Here is an 18,706-nt window from a genome sequence, read left to right on the forward strand (position 1 = left end):
TGATTACGAATAAATTTACTTTTTTTTTTCTCTGAAATTCCCTTCTTCATCTATTGAGAGAAATTGCAAATTTTGAATATTTTCTCGTTAAGGACCTAAAATCCCATCTTTTAATGAATAGAAAATGCCAATTTAAGAAAATACTGGTTAAATTGCAATATTTATATTAGCCAAATGCACCATTATTCTTTATCATGTTTAGTTGATGGTGCTATGATTTCATGGAATCATTATCGTTCATGTTTTGATTGAAGTGGAGTATTCTAACCTTCTAAACTTGGAGTAAATAAAATTTAAAAAAAAAAAAAAAAAAAAAATACACAGCCAAACAGCAGTTGTAAGTGTTCCACAAAATTGTGTACGTGTTTTAACATGGCAACCACATATGATTTATTGATGGGGTCCTCTTTGTGGTGATTGCCTCATATTGCCTAGGGCTGGCAAGGAGTGCCTATGGTACTAGAGCACCACGGTGCAATATCCAAAAATCTCAGGGATATTTGCTACAGTACTGAGGGTGTTTCCTGCCAGAATCAATGCTAATTGAGACAAAAAATCTGTGTACACAATATTTCTTTAATGCCAGTAGAAAATTAATTACAAACAAGAATTCGTCAGAGAGGGAGGAACATATACAAGTAATTGGAGTCTTTCTTCTTATTTTTTTTAGTAATGTAGGAAGATCTTCAGTAACAGAAAACCTAAGAATCATGGAGGTAACCTTGGGAGTACAGATGTTCTTTCTTCTTAATTCTGACTTGAATACAATCGTTGTAGTCATCTGATCAGAACCCTTTGATGGACGATGCCTTGGACCCACCCCTCTTTCGTTTCCATGCCACGGCAGCAACTTGCATGCTTTTGGTCTGTTTGGATGAACGGTAACAGCAAACCCATTGTTAGTCAACTATTTCTGAAAGGATATGAAAGGCAGAATGTCTAAAAATATTTCATGAATTCTTGCTGAATTAGTACACCACTAGAGGATTCCCGTGGATTATATATCTTTGAAAATCTAGGCTTACATACAAGCATGATTTCGGCGGGCCCTGTGCCACCAAATCAGCATCAGCATGTTTATGTGTGGATAAAATTCTGCAAAAATCAAAGAGGAAATTTCTGTCCTTCTGAGGAACTCAACAAACATGTAGGGGCTCTGTCCAACACTGATGTGACGGCACAAGGCCACCAAAATCTTGATTATATTGAAATCAAGATTTCCAAAGATACAGTGTTGAAACAATGCCTAAAGAATTTCCTAGGTATTAACACTTTTTCTAATGACTAGATTAGATGTCGCTGGAAAGATTCTAGCCACAAACAAGTTAGTGACAGGTTTAGATAATGCAATGAACAACGAACATTAATTTGCATACATCGGTTTTCCTTTTGACATGATTGATTGACAGGCTGTAGTTACATATGAGGCTTTCATCCCTTTAAGCTCCTGCCCAGTGCTGCTCATCAGCAAACATACTATTCACTGACAGAAAGGATTCCTGACATCTGGGACCATGGTTGGGTGATCCAAACCGTTGATCGGATGGGCCCTATCACACATAGGAGATGCTCAAAAATCTTCCAGATTGGAAGATCATAATCCTTCAATCAATGCCGTATGAATAAGAGGTTAAAGCAGAAAATACATCAGCAATCCACATTCAACGGAAAGCCCAATGATCAAAGAGGATTAGGATCGTCCCATCTGGCAGACTTTCAGGCATCCCCCATCCAAACTGAGGCCCAAAAGATCAACTGTTTGGATCATCAAACCAAGGTCTCACATGTACAGAAGAATGACAGTCCAATATCTTTTGTTCATTATGTTAAAATTGGGTTTGATAGAAAATGACAGTCCACTTTAATAAAAGAACACTTCTATCTACTGCCAACATATAATTATAGAACTGGAAATATCAGCACCAATGCCAGAAAAGATGGATTTGATACAGCGTTCAGATTCAGCAGGCCCATTCTATGAACAGATTTATGGAGCTAATATTGTACTAACATTAACGGCAACAGAGTGACAGCATACAGCAATCTGGAGATGTTTTCCTAGCAATCAAAACAACAAGAACCATTGGGACAAACTGATGTAGCCAAAGTGGGCCACACACAAAAACCCATTTCAGACATACTTCAGTTGTTCCAATCATGGAACACTTCTGGCTACATCAAAAACTGCACTGAACAGCAAACAAGTGGCATGTCAAAGGAGCTGCATCCCCACTAATCCATTACACGACTCAGGAAATCTGAGACTGACTTTATGATTGAGCATTTGCCTTATGCTGTTAAAATCGATTGTACAACCAGTTGCATATTGGACACAACATTGAAGACTAACAAATGAATAAAAAATCATGTAGCAATCTCATCTGACATAACGAGCATTAGCAGGAATGTAAATGAAAGATCACGATGAGACATGCCTGCAACATATCAAGAAAGAGGCATGAATGGAGTATAGTCTTAAGACAGCACAGAAACAGAACCCTTTGAACTGTTCAACAGCAGCATAAGCATTCCCAACTAATCATTATTGTCAAGCACAGCATGTATAATTTACACGCACATTTTCAGTTGCCTATACTGTATGCAAAGCCTATAGTTTATCTATGGATTCTTACCATGATTACTTTCAGCTCATATGGAAAAGGATAATGGTACAGACCTTCACTTAGCATTGAGTAACTCAGCATAGTAGTCAAATCATGCAATTTGTGTGAGCTTGATTAGATCGTGTTTTTCTCAGCTATGAACTCAATGACTGTTTCATGTAACGGAGTGCTGAACGCAACATTCCTCTAGCTTTTCTGTCGGGAGTGCACCCAGATAAAATCATCTCTTCATATACAGCCGGAACCTGACACAGAATCCATCAATAAACATTATTTTTCAGTTCACCATATACGATACAAGATCTCCATAGTAGGCACTATCCTGTCTCTTTAGTATGGAAGCAATCAAATACTTGCGTGACTATTGTTTTATATAAGAGTGAGCCAAGTCATGGAAAAATAGGCAGAACCACAGACCAAATGGACACCAAGCCACCAATGCATATGACAATGCCAAATTACATAATAGAAGCAACAGTACTTTGAAGAGGAGCAAAGGATTCAGCCATCAAAAGGAATTCTTCCTTCTGAAAACTGTCTGAGATTATATATGTTACTATTGGCATATGACAATGCCAAATTACATAATAGAAGCAACAGTACTTTGAAGAGGAGCAAAGGATTCGGCCATCAAAAGGAATTCTTCCTTCTGAAAACTGTCTGAGATTATATATGTTACTATTGAGCTCAAAAGAAGTACCTTGTCAAACTTCTCTACACGGATTAGAGCTTTCATAAGGGTTGTATATGTCACAACATCTGGCTTCAAATCCTATATTTTCAAAAGCATCATATAAACTTAGTAAACTGGATTCAAATTCTACAAGTGGTGAATATTTTTCCAAGATGATATCACATAATATAATAAACTAGAGAGATTTATTGGTATCTTACATTGTCCTTCATATACTGCAACACACCAAAGGCTTCGGCGTCCCGTCTATCCTCGCCAAATGCATTAATCAACAAATTGAGGACTAAAACACTGGGCTTTATACCATCAGCTCTCATGACTCTGAATGCATTTACAGCTTGCTCAGACAAACCCTGCCAACAGATTGAAGGAAATGTAACTGTTTTGACACTCAACATATTAAATTTCTTCATGGAAGTGTCCAGGTCCATAACCAAGCTGAAGGCACATGGAATGCAAGAAGAAACTTGATCTATGAAATTAGAGTCAACAAAGTAAACTTAATAGATTGAGGTACTTGATTGATAGACATTAGACAGATCCTATGGATAGATTATCTGTAAGTGGCAGAACTTTTCATGGAATACATATTTCAGAATCAAACTGATTCTCATTATGCAAACACACAACTTGATAAGATAGCATATTGAAATGCCAAAGGAAAAGCACACGAGCAATAGTAATTTGTCACATGTATATGACTAAGAAATCTTCGAAAACCGGAGTCTATTAGTCCAAGTGAACTTGGACTTAAAAGATACCTAACTAGAACTTAAAAGATACCTATAGTCCTACATCAAATTCTATACCGACATTACTCAACTCCATGAAACATCAAGGAATAAAATGCACATTTTTAATGTGAGACATGTCAAGACATTTCGGAGAGAGGGCTACATTAAAACAGTAAAGTCTACTCAGCCATGTATATCCAAAATCTAAATCCAGTAACTCAAAAGTAGACGGCACACTTAGGCTTCATGGAGTTTTGGTACTTTAGCAAATTATTGCACCATTCGCTCCCTCAACACTTTATTTTTATCTACCTTGCATTTTGATTTCTTGGCATCTGTGGGATATTTTCCACTAAAACTTAACACAAGGTTTATAGTCTTTAGTCCTCGAGGAATTATCCATTTCAATCATGAAGGCGTCAAAAAAAAAAAAAAAATTCCATGATATAAAGAATAGCAAAGCTACTGTAGATCCCCAAAATATACATGTTTATAGGCTTATTAGCCTGATTGTAATGCAATTCATATAACTAAAGGCCACTATTAGCTTTGAACCCCCAAATGGGCCCATATCTGGGGGCTGCAAATGGATCGGGTTAATCCAATTGGTCACTTGACCCAACCTGATAATAAACTGGTCTAGACCTGAAATTAGACCCACTAGGTAGGGTCAGAAACCAAAAAACCACCTCAATTATCAAATGAGGAACTTATCAAAGTTGATCCACCCCAGATCCACCTTTTAAATGGGTCAGATTTGGAACACCCAAAAATGGATCCAACCAGAACCCACCAAAGTCAATCTAGAACTGAAACTTAAATATCTTCAATTAAGGTATTAAGATAATTTATTAAAATGTAAAAACCTGGCAAGAGAAAACTAGTAGCGTGCTTAACAAGAAATGTAAAATAGATAGGGAATTTATTCAATCTAACATTAAACCCACCAAGCTTAGACCTTATCAAAACCCAACCCATGGATAAACAGCTTGGGACTGGATCCTCTGAATCTAAACCAGACCCAAGCTCAGGTTACTTGGACTTTGACCTATACTCAGTCCATATCTAAGAGATCAAGCTTGGGGCTGAAGTATATAGACAACTATTAAACAGTTCAGGTCTGGAACTCCCTCAATCCGACCAACCCAACCCGACCCATTTGCACCCCTACTCACATCTTATGCATCTAGGCCATCCAATCATCTAATACGGGTCCAAATTGAACCTTTTTTTCTGGGCGATTGAATGATCAGGGTAAGCAAGGGTCTAGATGAAGACTGGACAAAATCAATGGTTTGATTGGAAAGTGGGGCTCATAGATCCAATCAGATGGCCCATACCTACAAGAGGTTGGAATGTGGCTCCCAGAGTCCAACCATAAACCTTTTTAGGCCCTATATAGCAGACAATAGTACAAGCTCCAAATGCAAACCCATTATTTGTATACACACCCTATTTAGTAGGGTTTTGATTCTTTGAGGACTCACTTGGTTTATGTTTTCTTATTCACTTGTTTGTATTTCTATTAAAAGTTCGATTAAACCAGCAATTTATATGTGAGCCAATGGGATTTTAGGCCCTTGGCATTATTCCAAAAGATTCCTAGATTGATTTGAAGCTATACAAAAGGCCAATAAAACCATCTGTATGGAGCTATGTTAAGAGAATTAATTCAACATCATCCAAACCTTGTCCCAACTAATTGGGGTCGGTACGTTTTTTTGAAGGATGACAACTTCATTCAAAAGCGGTGAAGCCGAAAGAATACAATAAAGAAAAGCACCCAGAATTCTAAAAGACAAAAAACCAAAAACAAAACTGCCACTAGAAGGGCACGGCAACATCCTACTCGAAAAATGAGGAAAGCGCTCTTAGGAATACACCCCTAGGAGTGACACATTTAGTCTTGAAAACACCTGTTGTTTCTTTCAGCCCACACAGCGTAGAGACCAACCAGAAGGAACAATCTCCATCTTATTTTGCAAGAAGAGACTAGCCCTCCATCATGCCATCGGATGAAGAAATCTGCAATCGAATGCAGCAGCACCCAACAGACATCGAAGAGACCAAAGACGTTGTTCCACAGTTCCATAGAGAATGGACAGTGGATAAAGAGGTGATCCCTCTATTCTTCATCTCCCCAACATAAGGAACAAGCATTAACTACCGAAAACTTGACAGACTTCAAATCAAACCAACAAACCAAATCGTTGCCATCCAACAACAAAACCAATGTTGTCAAATTGCATATGCGATTGCACGTGATGGCATGTGGCTATGTGCAAATGCAATCGCACAATCGCATATATTGTTTTTGAGAATTGAAGAAAAAAAAATCTAAAAAATTAAAGAAAACTTCCCTAAGTGACTGGATAACTTATTTTACTTATTTCAGGTTCATTTAAAACAATACAATCAACAAAACAACCAAGTACATTAACAATCTATTTAACAAAACAATCAACAAGCTATTTAATACACAAATACAATTTATACGCTATTTAATTATTAAGAACTTCGAACATAGAAATTTTATTGATAAATGGAACTTTCAAGTTTCAAGTTAAAACTTACAACTTTTACCAAAAAAAAAAAAAACACAACTTACAAAATAATGAAATATATATATATATATATATATATATATATATATATATATATATATATATATATATATATATATATATATATATATATATATAAATACACTAATATTATATACATTGATCCAATTGTCATTGTGGCATCTAATCACCAACATCATCGTCATCAAAGTCATCATCAGAGTCATCTCCTTCTTCGATGTATACTTCATCTTCTTTTGTTTCTTCATTATCTATTCGCACTAGTATTTCATCAATATCTAATGGTTGATCTTGATCATCTCTAAGGCATCAGGAAAGCCAATCATATGCATCACTTCTGCCTTTATCCGATTGGGGAAGGCGAAGAATACAGCCGGGTTAAAGATGTAGGCAATCAAATACAATGGAGATGACATTTAACTGCTTCATCTTCTACCTATAATATCTAAAATGGGCCTGTAATCAATCTCTCTATGATTAAAGTGGTCTATGATTTTATTTCTAGCCATCTCCATCACATCATAAATGTAATCCATTGATAGCTTCTCATCTCCATCAACCAATCACAACATAGTTGCTAAGGGTTCTGACAATTTTAGTGCCTTTAGCACTTGTATCTAAAAAAATTGCGAAAAGATGGTGTGTTGGACTAGCTTCCCTTTGGCCTTCTTTGACCAAGGCCCATTATTTCAATCATCCGACACTACCAAGCTTCTAAGTTCAGATTTCTTTGAATGCAATCTTCATAGTGTTAAGAAGGTTATTGCAAAACAGATGACACCTACACATAGCAAGTTACACCCAATGTGTTTTCTCATTTGATAGAGAAGAAGGGCATGTTTGTATATAAAGATCATGATTCTTCTAGCCCTGGCAATCACTTTTATATACAACCTACCTATGTCTTCTAGCATAAGATCTACAAAATGTGTTGCGTGAGGGGTCCAAAATAAACGGTGCTTCTTCTCCATAAGAAGGCAATCAGTGGCTATGTAAGCAATTGTGTTGTCCGTGATACTTGGACAACACATTCCTCTCCTACTTCCTTAAATACACTATCTAATAATTTAAACAAATAATTGGTCGTGTGAGGATGGGCCAATGTATCCACGAACTTCAAAACATTGTCCTAGTTGAACAATTCACTAGAAAGTTTATTAGAGTCCGACCAAATTTATCAGTTCATCCGTCAGCCATAAGAGTACAACCATAAATTTTCCTCGATTCTTTATATTCGGCTATGAAACTTCTTGTATAATCAACCTTGGTTTTGAGGCATGTCTCCCTCACTTTGTGATATGAAGGAGGCTTAAGCCCAAATCTCAATTGACCTATTGCTTCAACCATAACCTTGAAGGTTTTCAACTTAACAGTATTGAGAGCAACACTAGCTTAGTACAACCACTTAGCGATTTATTGAATCGTGGTTTCCTATCATTTTACTTATATCAGTTTTCCAATGTGGTTTGTGCAGGGCATTTGCCCCTACCCTTTGGTCGATACATCCTCGAGATATGGTCTACACCACCTATCCATGGGCCCATGCCCACGAGCTCTTTTCGAGGCTGGTGATCTAAACCGCCCAGTCAATGTAGGTGGGTAGGATTAGGTTTATCCACATCAACCACATATATATTCTCTTATGCTTCTTATTACATGAATTCTTCTCGAAGTATGAGACTCATATTTTCTTCTTGATTATTTATCCATGTACTCGATTTCCTTTCGGATTTCTGGAGTAATATTGGGACATGCTTGCATTTGATCGTTGCATACATGCAAGGTGTTGTTTGTGCCGTGTAATGCCACCAACACCTATAAACTGGTATAACTCACACCCTATGTAAGTCTTTTCGGTAGCACCACGATAGTGCCCGTACTTCCAACCCGAGTCATTCAACTTGGGTTTCAAAGAAGAAGAAGACGTGATTCTTGTACACTTGTGTGTGTGTATTTTATATATATATATATATAGAGAGAGAGAGAGAGAGAGAGAGAGAGAGAGAGAGAGAGTTACACGCCTACACTTATAGAGACTATAGAGAGAGTTACAAACTTACATTTGAAGTTGTAAAGACTAGAGGAGGGAGGGAGTTACACACTTACACTTGTAGTTGTAGAGACTAAAGATGTGTTTGAGAGAGAGAGAGAGAGAGAGAGAGAGAGGGAGGGAGAGGGAGTTACACACTTAATGTTCTACCACCTAGCCATGAATCCTTCCAAAATCTTTACTTTATACCCATCCCACCCCCTTAGAACCACTTCCTTAAGACTCATAATGGATCTCCAAACACTCGGCCCTCTATATAAGAGAACACACTTAGGCCACCACCCCTCACGATCTACCCCATATTTCCTCACCAAAACTTCCTTCCACAAACCCCCTTCCTCCGACCCAAACCTCCAAATCCACTTTCCCAAAAGAGCTTCGTTCATCATACCAAGATCACAAATACTCAAAACGTGTGGAAGATTGCCACAAAGTCCTCCTCACAATCACCGAACATGACTCCCAGGAGCCTCCCAATTTTCCCAAAAGCCACCCAGGTCTACTTCATGCCTTGAGCTACAGAGACATGGCCCCCTCCTTTCTCTCTAGCATCAATCGAAGAGTTCTGCATTACAACTATTGTAGACGCCTCCTTAGCCACTTGGATAGGGGAGATTGCAATAACTACTACAAGTGACTTATCAGACACACAAACTGAAAACATTTGATGATCGGGATTAATGATCCAAGGGTACTGGATGTGTTGTTCTGAAAGGCCCACCTGCAATTCCAATTGAAAATGAGCTGCGAGACCTCCTGCATGTTGAGCTGCTTGATTTATAGTCCTCGGGGCCATCTTTGAGACCTTTGCATCGGCTGGCACATGCCTCTTCTCTACTTTAAATGTTCTAGCTCCTCCTGACAAATGTCGATCGGAGCTTCCTCATCCATAATTGCTCTGATGACGACGGTAATGGAGACCCTTCTCCTTCGCCCCCACCCCACCCCCCGAATATCAGTTGATGTACACCTAGATGTGCAACTCACCAATGACCACATTGATCTTCTCCAGAACTGATAGCAACCTTCGCCTTCAAATGAGCAACCTTGATACTCTAAGCTTTGCACAATGTTCCGACAGGGAACCTATTGCGACAAACTCCCCCACATAGGAACCCACCTCCAAAAACACCTCCATCCACAATTCCAAATGAAGGCCACGAACAGAGAACCAACCTTCCTCCATTCCTAGGACCGACAATGGATCCCACCTCCACAAGCCCTTGACAGTGGCGTTTATAAAATGATTATAAAGCGGGATTACCCGGTCCAAATCCATCTACAGGCAGCAAGAAATAAGGATTTTAGATGAACTCAACAGGCTTAAGAACTCTGTCGAGGGTCTTCACCCCACAGAACGCTTCAGGCCAACAGCCAATCTCATCAACTAATGCCCTTGCCATTATCAAAGCCACCAAGCACCATTGGAATGATCAAGTTGCCACTGCAATGATCCTCAAATCCACTGATGCCATCAGTCGACCTTTATCCCAAGTGTGTTAAACCCATCGATCCCCCATTGCATCTCCCTTTCCATTGTCCTCCCTCTCCTCTTCCAACAAGTTGATTTCCTTCCTCCCTTTGACTTCCCAAGGGTCCCCCTGAGAGAACAAAACCCCTAGCCCACTAACACCCTTCTCCACATCCTTAGCTACCCCTACTCCCATCAACTTATCACTATCCAAACCCCCCAAACCGTGTTAGGCACGGATGTGTGACCTAAATATGAATCAAACAAGCACATATAAAGAAAATTTAAGCATACACAGAACACGACGATTTAAGTGAAAAAACCTTTTCGGGAAAAAAACCATGACACAAAGTGACAAGCTATCCACTATGAAAATAAAATTATAAGAGATGAGCAACTTACAATCAAAACCCTAAAGTATAAAACCCTAGATCCCCTTTCTCCAAACCCTAGCTCTCTTCGGAACGTGTTTCAGGATTTTCTCGATTCAAACGGGGCTTCCTTCAATCAATCGAAATCCCCTATTTCAGCACAAATTGAAGGCACCAATTCCACCAATCTCCATTGTGGCTTCAATCTTCATGCTCCACTGTTTCAAGCTACTTCTTCCATCTCTAATCGTCTCCATCATAGCCTCAACATCGCTTTTTGTGCACACTCTGTCTTCATTCATCCTTTGCCAAGCCCAGAGAAATCGAACAACCTGAACTTCTCTGCAGGAATAACTTTGGTAAGCATATCCGTCGGATTCTCGCTCGTGTGGATCTTGTCAAGAGTAACACCACCTTCCCCTAGTATTTGTCAGATAAAGTGATGGCGCACATCAAAATGTTTAGTACGGAAATGGTATACTGACTTCTTTGCCAAATTAATCACGCTTTCGCTGTCACAATTCACAGGCACGACCACCTACTGAAGTCTCAACTCAATCATCATACCTCCCAACCAAACAGCTTCCTTAAATGCTTCCGTCACCGCCATATATTCCGCTTCGCTCGTGGAAAGAGAAACCATAGCTAAAGCTTCGACATCCAGTTGATCGCTCCACTCGCTAGCACAAACGAGTAACCAAAAGTCGACCTTCTATCGTCCACATTCCCGGCATAATCAAAGTCCACATAGCCTAGTAGTTTCTCCTCATATTTTTCAAATGTCAAGACGTAATCTGCTATAACTCATATGTAACGAAGTGGCCATTTCATTGCCTCCCAATATTGCTTGTCGAGGTTAGACATGTATCTACTCACAACACCCACTCAATGTGAAATATCCAATCACATAGAGACCATGGTGTACATCAAATTGCCAACTACGCTTGAGTAGGGCACACGAGACATGTTGTTTTTCCTCAACCTGCAAACCTTAATTCTCTAACCCCTGTACCTTGAACCCTTCTGGTTGCTCCACTATGGCCCGATTATACAACCTATATCACTTCACGTCATCACCATAGCCAACAAGGTACACTTCTTCGCCCTTTGGTCTAGCTTATCTCTCTCAGCAGATGGTATGTGAGAGTAAGCATCACAACCAAATACACGCAACCCCGAGTAGTTTACTTGTTGATCACTCCATACTTCTTCAGGAATCCTGCAATCAATAGTCGTAGATGGAGACCAATTTACCAAATAGAAAACCGTGTTAATGGCTTCAGTCCATAGGTCCTTGCCCAACGCAGCATTACTTAATGTACTTCAAACCCTTTCCAAATGAGTTTGATTTATACATTCCGCCACACCATTCTGCTTTGGTGTGTGTCTAACTATGTTTTGCCTCACAATCCCCTCTTCCTTATAAAACTGATTAAATTACTTCGAAGTAAATTCTCTGTTATTATCTGTCCTTAGTACTTTCAACTGTCACCATGACTGTTTTTCAACCATGACCTTCCAAGACTTGAAAGTGGCAAACACGTCGAATTTATTCTTCATGAAATAAACTCACGCATTTTTAGAGAAATCGTCAATGAATGTTACGAAGAATGACAACCCTCCTCTAAAAACCATGGGCAACGACCCCCACACGTCAAAGTGCATATAATCCAACGGTCCCTTACTACTATGTTTCCCGATTTTAAATGACAATTTTGACTATTTACCATAAGCAATGACAATTTATTCTTCACACCCTCTTGTTCATGTGGCCTACGTGCACATACCACATACATGCTGATGTAGACTCCGCTATAGACGTTGCAGCTCCACTTTATATAGTATTCTTAATCAACTTATAGAGGTTGTCGTTCCTTTATGCTTTCATAACGATGAGTGTCCACTTTAAAACTTTCAGGACATCATCATGGCTAGTGAACTTGCATCCTAGTGCATCAAGAGCACCCAGAGAAATCAGATCATTCTTCAAATATGAAATGTGCCTCACATCAATCAAAATACGGTCCACCCTGTCAAACATTCTGATGCGAACAAATCCAATTCCAATCATCTTACAGGCATGAAAATTGCCCATAAGAACCAGGCCACCATCATACTCGCAGTATGTAGTGAACCAACTCTAGTGATGGGTCATGTGGTACGAAGCCCTCGTATCCAAAATCCACTCCTGATAGAAGTGACCCGTTTTGGATACCGATAATACATTGCAATCATTCAAACCTTCACGGGATTCTACTAAATTGGCATCCCTTGTGGAATTATTTGAATTCTCATCCTTGTGGGTTTTAGGGGACCAGCAATCCTTCTTCATATGCCTGATTTTTCCACAATTTCAACACTTCATCTTGCCCTTGCCCTTAGATTTGGACCTCGTCGCGAATTCCCTTTCTCCCGCTCAAAACTTCTTCCTCTAACAACCAACGCATCTGTAGAAGACCCCTCACCATAGTTCTTCTTTCTCAACTGCTTCAAATGAAGGGCTGAGATAACGGTTTCGATGTCAATGACTCCCTACCATGGCACAGAGTATCTACAAGGTTCTCGTAGGACTCTAGAAGAAAGTTCAATAGGATTAAGGCTTGATTTTCCTCGTCAATCTTCACATCCGCACTCATTAATTTGCAAAGTTATTTTTTGAAGTTGCTAATATGTTCATTGAGATTTGTCCCTTCCGCCATCTTCATATTGTAGAACTGCTTCTTCAGAAACAAACATTGGAGAGCGATCTCATCATGTAGAGGCTCTCCAACTTCGCCCACAATCCAGCGGTGGTCATTCGTTGATGACATTATATAGGATTTCATCGGCCAAACATAATTGGATTGTGTTAATTGCCTTTCGATCTAGTTCATCACCCTCTTCATCGCTCATAGTATCAAGACACTTCGCTTTCCCAAGGACTAGTTGTTGTAACCCTTGCTAAATTAGAAGGGCTTTGATCTACACCGTCCACAATTCAAAATTATTATTACCTGTAAATTTGTCTCGAACTTGACATTCATTCCCTTCGATGCCATGTCTTCAGATTCAATCTAAAACCCCAACCCGACGACCAGATTGCTCTGATACCACTTGTTGGGCGCAAAAGTGTCACCCAGACGTGACCCATATATGAATCAAACAAGCACAGAGAAAGAAAATTCAAGCATACACAGAGAACACAGCGATTTGCATGCAAAAACCCTTTTGGGGAAAAAAAAAAACCATAGCACAAGGCGACAAGCAATCCACCATGAAAACGAAATTACAAGAGATGAGCAACTTCCAATCAAAACCCTAGATCCCCTTTCTCCAAACCCAAGCTCTCTTTAAGACAAGTTACCCTCATCCTGTATTACACCCATTTATATAACCCCGGATCCAGAATTAGAAACCAAACCGCGCACTTACGCAAAAGCTGCGCACACCATCGATTGAACATTCGATCAATCGACATTGATTGAGCATCCTTCGATCGATCGACACCACAATGTTCAATCAATCGAACATGCTCAAAAGTGTCCAAAGAGCTAACATGATTTTCTAGAATTAATCTCGATCAATCGAATATGTCCAAAATTATCTAGAGACAAAACTGGGAAAATCGGGATTTTCTTGATTCGATCAAGGCTTCCATTGATCGATCAAAATCCCATGTTTCAACATAGATTGAAGGCACCAATTTCAATGAACCGAACTTATTCCCTCTACTAACTTCATTAGAACCCGCTACTCCCACCTTGCTGCCCAACTGCATTTTTAGGACCCCCTTACTAGAAACCCCTCCCTTCCCCACACAATCACCATTGGTACCCGATTGGCCCCGAAGATCACTACCATACTTGTTCCCTGCTCAGAGTTTCGCCATGTCCTTGTTGGCCACTACCAGCCCATATTGGGCCTTCTTCACCCTAAGCATTTACCGTTGTATATTTCCCTGTTTTATACATCTATGGCTGACAGCACCCCCTTTTCTGACAAAGGCAAATCCCCTGTATGCACCCGACTTCTTATCTATGGGAAGGAACATCTCCATTACCATGTCGCCATCTACAAACAGTGTTAGCAACTCCCTTGAATCCCCCTGGTGATGAGACTTCTCCCTTTCCCCTCACCCCACCTTTCATTTTCCCTACCTCAACCCATCTTCCTTTCTCCTTCCAGTTGCTTACTTAATGCAAAACTTGCTCATTTCGTATGACCACCTCCTTGATCCAACCTCCCCCTAACAGCTTGACATCGTAGCCCATGGCCCAACTTCCTTCCCCATACTCCCTACACTCCGTCACCACCGTACCTGCACCATGAGGTCCTTCCAAATAGATGGTTTCTCCTCTCCCGCCTCAAGTAAGCCCGGAATAACACGGTCCCTTCCTGAACCCCTAACGAGAAAACAACCACACTCTCTTACATTTGAGAAACCTCTAGAGGTTCCTCTCCGCCGACTCCTCAATCAAAAACCGCCCATCCAGTAGTCCCTAGTCTCGTCATTCCTCTCCAGTAATCTGGATATGTTCTTTGTTAAGACAATTGATGGTTTTTTTTTCCCTTTTAAAGAATGAGTGTCTTTCTCTTGACTGATTTCTAGCTTTAGACTAGAAGGTTGTTGGGTTATCCTGCAGTCCAATAATCAGGCCCTAACATCAATTTCATAGCTTCGTCCTCAGTAGAGAAGTAGTTACTCAGCTAGAACAATAGCCCTTTCTCTGGGAAAAGGAAATTTCTGTGGGGCATGGTCCCTATTTCCAAGTAGCTAGGAAATATGGAAAGAGGAATTCCAGAAACTTTAACGGCACCCAAATCTCCTTAATCGCACTGTTGGATAAGATGATAGTTATAACCTTCGATTAGGCATTGACACATCAAAGCTTTTCTGGTTCAATCAGCATCGGAGATCACTGTCAAATGGACCAGCATCTGTGGTATTGTGGTGCATTTTGGTTAAATAATTCATTTAACCCGAGATCTATCATCTATATTGACGTTGTTGTTTGCCTCAATGTACTTCCAAGAGCTTTTCTCTCATCTTAGTTGTACTCTTTTTGCTCTTTAGTATATACATCTTTGTTGCTTGTTCCAAAAAAAAAGAAAAAAAAAAACAATTGTGGCATATAATAGGAGGATTTGATCCTTAAGGTAGTATGTATTCAATTTCTTTTAATTCTAGTCAATTCTTTCAATTTGCTGCATCAAAAGCTTTATTTTATACTGCATGATTGTGTAGATTTCACTGTCACTTATTTGTGGCCTAGGTAACTGCATTTGGGTATTAGTGGCCCTATCACCAAGCATATACCATGTGTATTATAGAATATACACCATATACTACAAATTTCAGAGCTATCAAGGTTCTCTTCCATTTGAAACCAACAAGCACATATACACACATAAAATCATTCTGTTTCATGAATGTAAGTAATCAGACATTTACAGACAACCTTGCTTTGAAACTCGTCGAGTAAGACTTGCATTGAGTTAAAGCTGTCCTTTTTCACCAAAGAAACCGCAATTATTTCATCATCATCTAAGCCCTTCTTTCAAAAATCACCATCTAAGCCTTATCTCAACTAATTGGGGTTGGTAAAAAACAAAAAACTATACCAAACATAACATTTTTTAACTTGAAAACTCTATTAAGGAAATTCCAATCAAATATGAGAGTTTCTAACTGGCATTCTAGATTAAGATAGATAAATGCTGATGCTCAGTTCAACTGAATAGCCATAATTCAACTAAATGTAAAGAAAATGATAAAAAAAAATGGAGGTAGGATCATTTTAATTCATAACAATTACCAGGAAAATATTGCGTTATTTTCATGTTTGACTTTTAACAATTGGAGTTGCTATTCAGGGACTAGTTTCTCGCTATGAACAGTATGGGGCTAGCAACAATTCAGTTATTTCCACTTAATTGGACTGAACTAATGCAATTCAATTCAATTGAGCATCCAAAAACAACATACCCTTTGTGCATATGCATTGACCAACGCATGGTACATTGTCGAAGAAGGTTTCAACCCTGTCGCTTTCATGACCTCCAAGCACTCGATCGCATCCTTAAACCTCCCCGACTGCCCATATATATCCACCAGCGTGGTGTATGTGACAACATTCGGCAGCAACCCCTGGGACTGCATCTTCCCCAACAAGCTCTTCACCTCCTCCCACTTCTCCTGCTCCCCTAACGAATTGATCATGATGTTGTAAGTCGTCGTGCAGGGCAGACACCCACTCTCCTGCATCTCCTCGAACAGCTCCCGGGCCCGCTCGTGCCGGCCAGCCTTACAGTGGCTATCAATTAATGTATTCCATGTCACAGTATCCGGCTGAATCCCGTCCGATTTCATCCGTTCAAACGTATCCACCGCGTGCTCGAGGCAATTATACTTCCCAAACATGTCAATCATGACATTGTAGAAATGCCGATCCGGGCAGACCCCATTACTCTTCATCTCCTTGAGCACTGAAAACGACTTCTGCCAGTCGCCCTTGTCCCGATAACTCGCCAAGATCCGGCTGAAGACATATGAATTCGGGCGGACGTTGCTTGCCTCCATCTCCTTCAACACTATCCTTGCACTCTCCCACCGGTCCGCATTCGTATATGCATCAATCAGAAGGCTATATGTATGCTCGTCTGGGTGGACCCCACTCTCCTCCATCACAGACACGACCGATTCAGCATCCTTCAAAGAACCCGCTTTCACATACCCTTTAAGCAGTGCATTGAACGCCCGCGTCCTCGGCTTCAACCCCCCTTCCTTCATCTCCTCAAAAATGGCCTCCGCCTCATCCGTCCGGCCCAAATTCCCCAGCGCAGAAATAACCGCAACGAATGTAGCAGTCTTCGGGTTCAGCCCCTGGCTCTGGACCATGGAAAGGAAGTGGAGAGCCTGCTTCGGGTCCCCTGCCTTGGAAAAAGCAACGATGAGGTCATTGAGCAGCTGCCCGTCAGGCTCAATGTAGTCGGCCTCGATGTCGCAGCAGATCTTGCGGAGGACAGACGGGTCAGACTTGTTAGAGCGGGTGAGGGACTGGACAACGAGGCTGTAGTTGGTGTGGTCGGGGAGGAACCCGTCCTGGCGCATGCGGGAGAGGAGGGAGAGTGCCTTCTCGAGGTCGTCATTGCGGGCGCAGGCAGCGATGAGGGCGTTGTAGGTGAGAGGAGAGAGGGGAGAGGGGGAGAGCCGGGAGAGCAGGAAAGCGTGGTAGAGGAGCTGGGAGCGGCCGAGGGCGTGTATGAGGATAGAGTATAGCAGGTGAAGGGAGAAACAGAGGTTGTGAGTTTGGAGGAAGGAGACGAGGGCGGCAGCAGACGGGATCGTGGCGGGGTCCGTCGACAGCGATTTGAGGAGGGAGTGCCAGAGCGGGGCGGGGACAGCTCGGTAGGATTCGGCGAGGCGGAGCTCCGTCGGGGAAAGCGCGGTCGGGGTCTCAGGCACTGTACCGGGAGTTTGGGTTGGAGTTTTGGAAAGATAGTCAAGGAGAGGTGTGAAGTCATAGCGACAGCGTTCTTGAATGGAATATGTTCGATCAAATGCCGAAGCGGAGTAAGTGCTGCTGCTGCTAGTAGTGGTGTTGAAGCTACAGATGGCGGTGGGGGAAGAGAGAGGGTTTTGGCGAATGAAAGGGGAGAGAGATGGAGAAGAGAAGCGCGTGACAGATGCTGGCGGCGGTAATAGCAGCATCTCTCTTTTGGGACAATTTCCCTTCTCTCTCTCTGTTTTGAGAAGAGTTACGGGATTTGGAGGGACATGGGATGAGGAGGATTTTTCTTACGAGAAGGTGTTAGTTCAACCGTTGTACCATAAGTTACGGTCCACCCAGCATATAACTTCCAACCTTTTAATTACATGTGAAATCCAACCCATCCAATAAGATGGAAGGTCCATGAAGATCATCAAATAATAAATTACTCTGGGATCATAAACTGGACCACACCATAGGAAAAAAGTCTTATCCACTGATAAATAAAAAATAAGTGTAACCAAATACCTAGGTGGATATGGTTGATTTTTGCATGATATGTTCTAGATGGTGGGACCAAGATATTGCATGGGTTGGATTTTACGTGTATGTAACAGGTGGGAACTTATTATCTGGTTAGCCGTAACTTGTGGTACAACCAGTTGGACTTGAGACCACGTCTTCACTCACCTGATGAAATGATCAGCC

General features: G+C 40.9%; 1 protein-coding gene across 1 annotated transcript; it reads right to left on the reverse strand.

The window, feature by feature from the left end:
• Positions 1-558: 558 nt before the first annotated feature.
• Positions 559-18,276, reverse strand: LOC131237057 (pentatricopeptide repeat-containing protein At5g42310, chloroplastic). The gene is made up of 5 exons (XM_058234700.1): positions 16,495-18,276; positions 3,519-3,671; positions 3,325-3,396; positions 2,678-2,869; positions 559-866 (listed from the first exon to the last, which is right to left on the reverse strand). Exons 1-4 carry the CDS (start codon positions 18,217-18,219, stop codon positions 2,759-2,761), a joined length of 2,061 nt encoding a protein of 686 aa, XP_058090683.1. The 5' UTR covers positions 18,220-18,276; the 3' UTR covers positions 559-866; positions 2,678-2,758.
• Between the last annotated feature and the right edge of the window lie 430 nt (positions 18,277-18,706).

The sequence above is a fragment of the Magnolia sinica genome, chromosome 2 (genome assembly GCF_029962835.1).
Source record: "Magnolia sinica isolate HGM2019 chromosome 2, MsV1, whole genome shotgun sequence".
Lineage (NCBI taxonomy): Eukaryota > Viridiplantae > Streptophyta > Magnoliopsida > Magnoliales > Magnoliaceae > Magnolia > Magnolia sinica.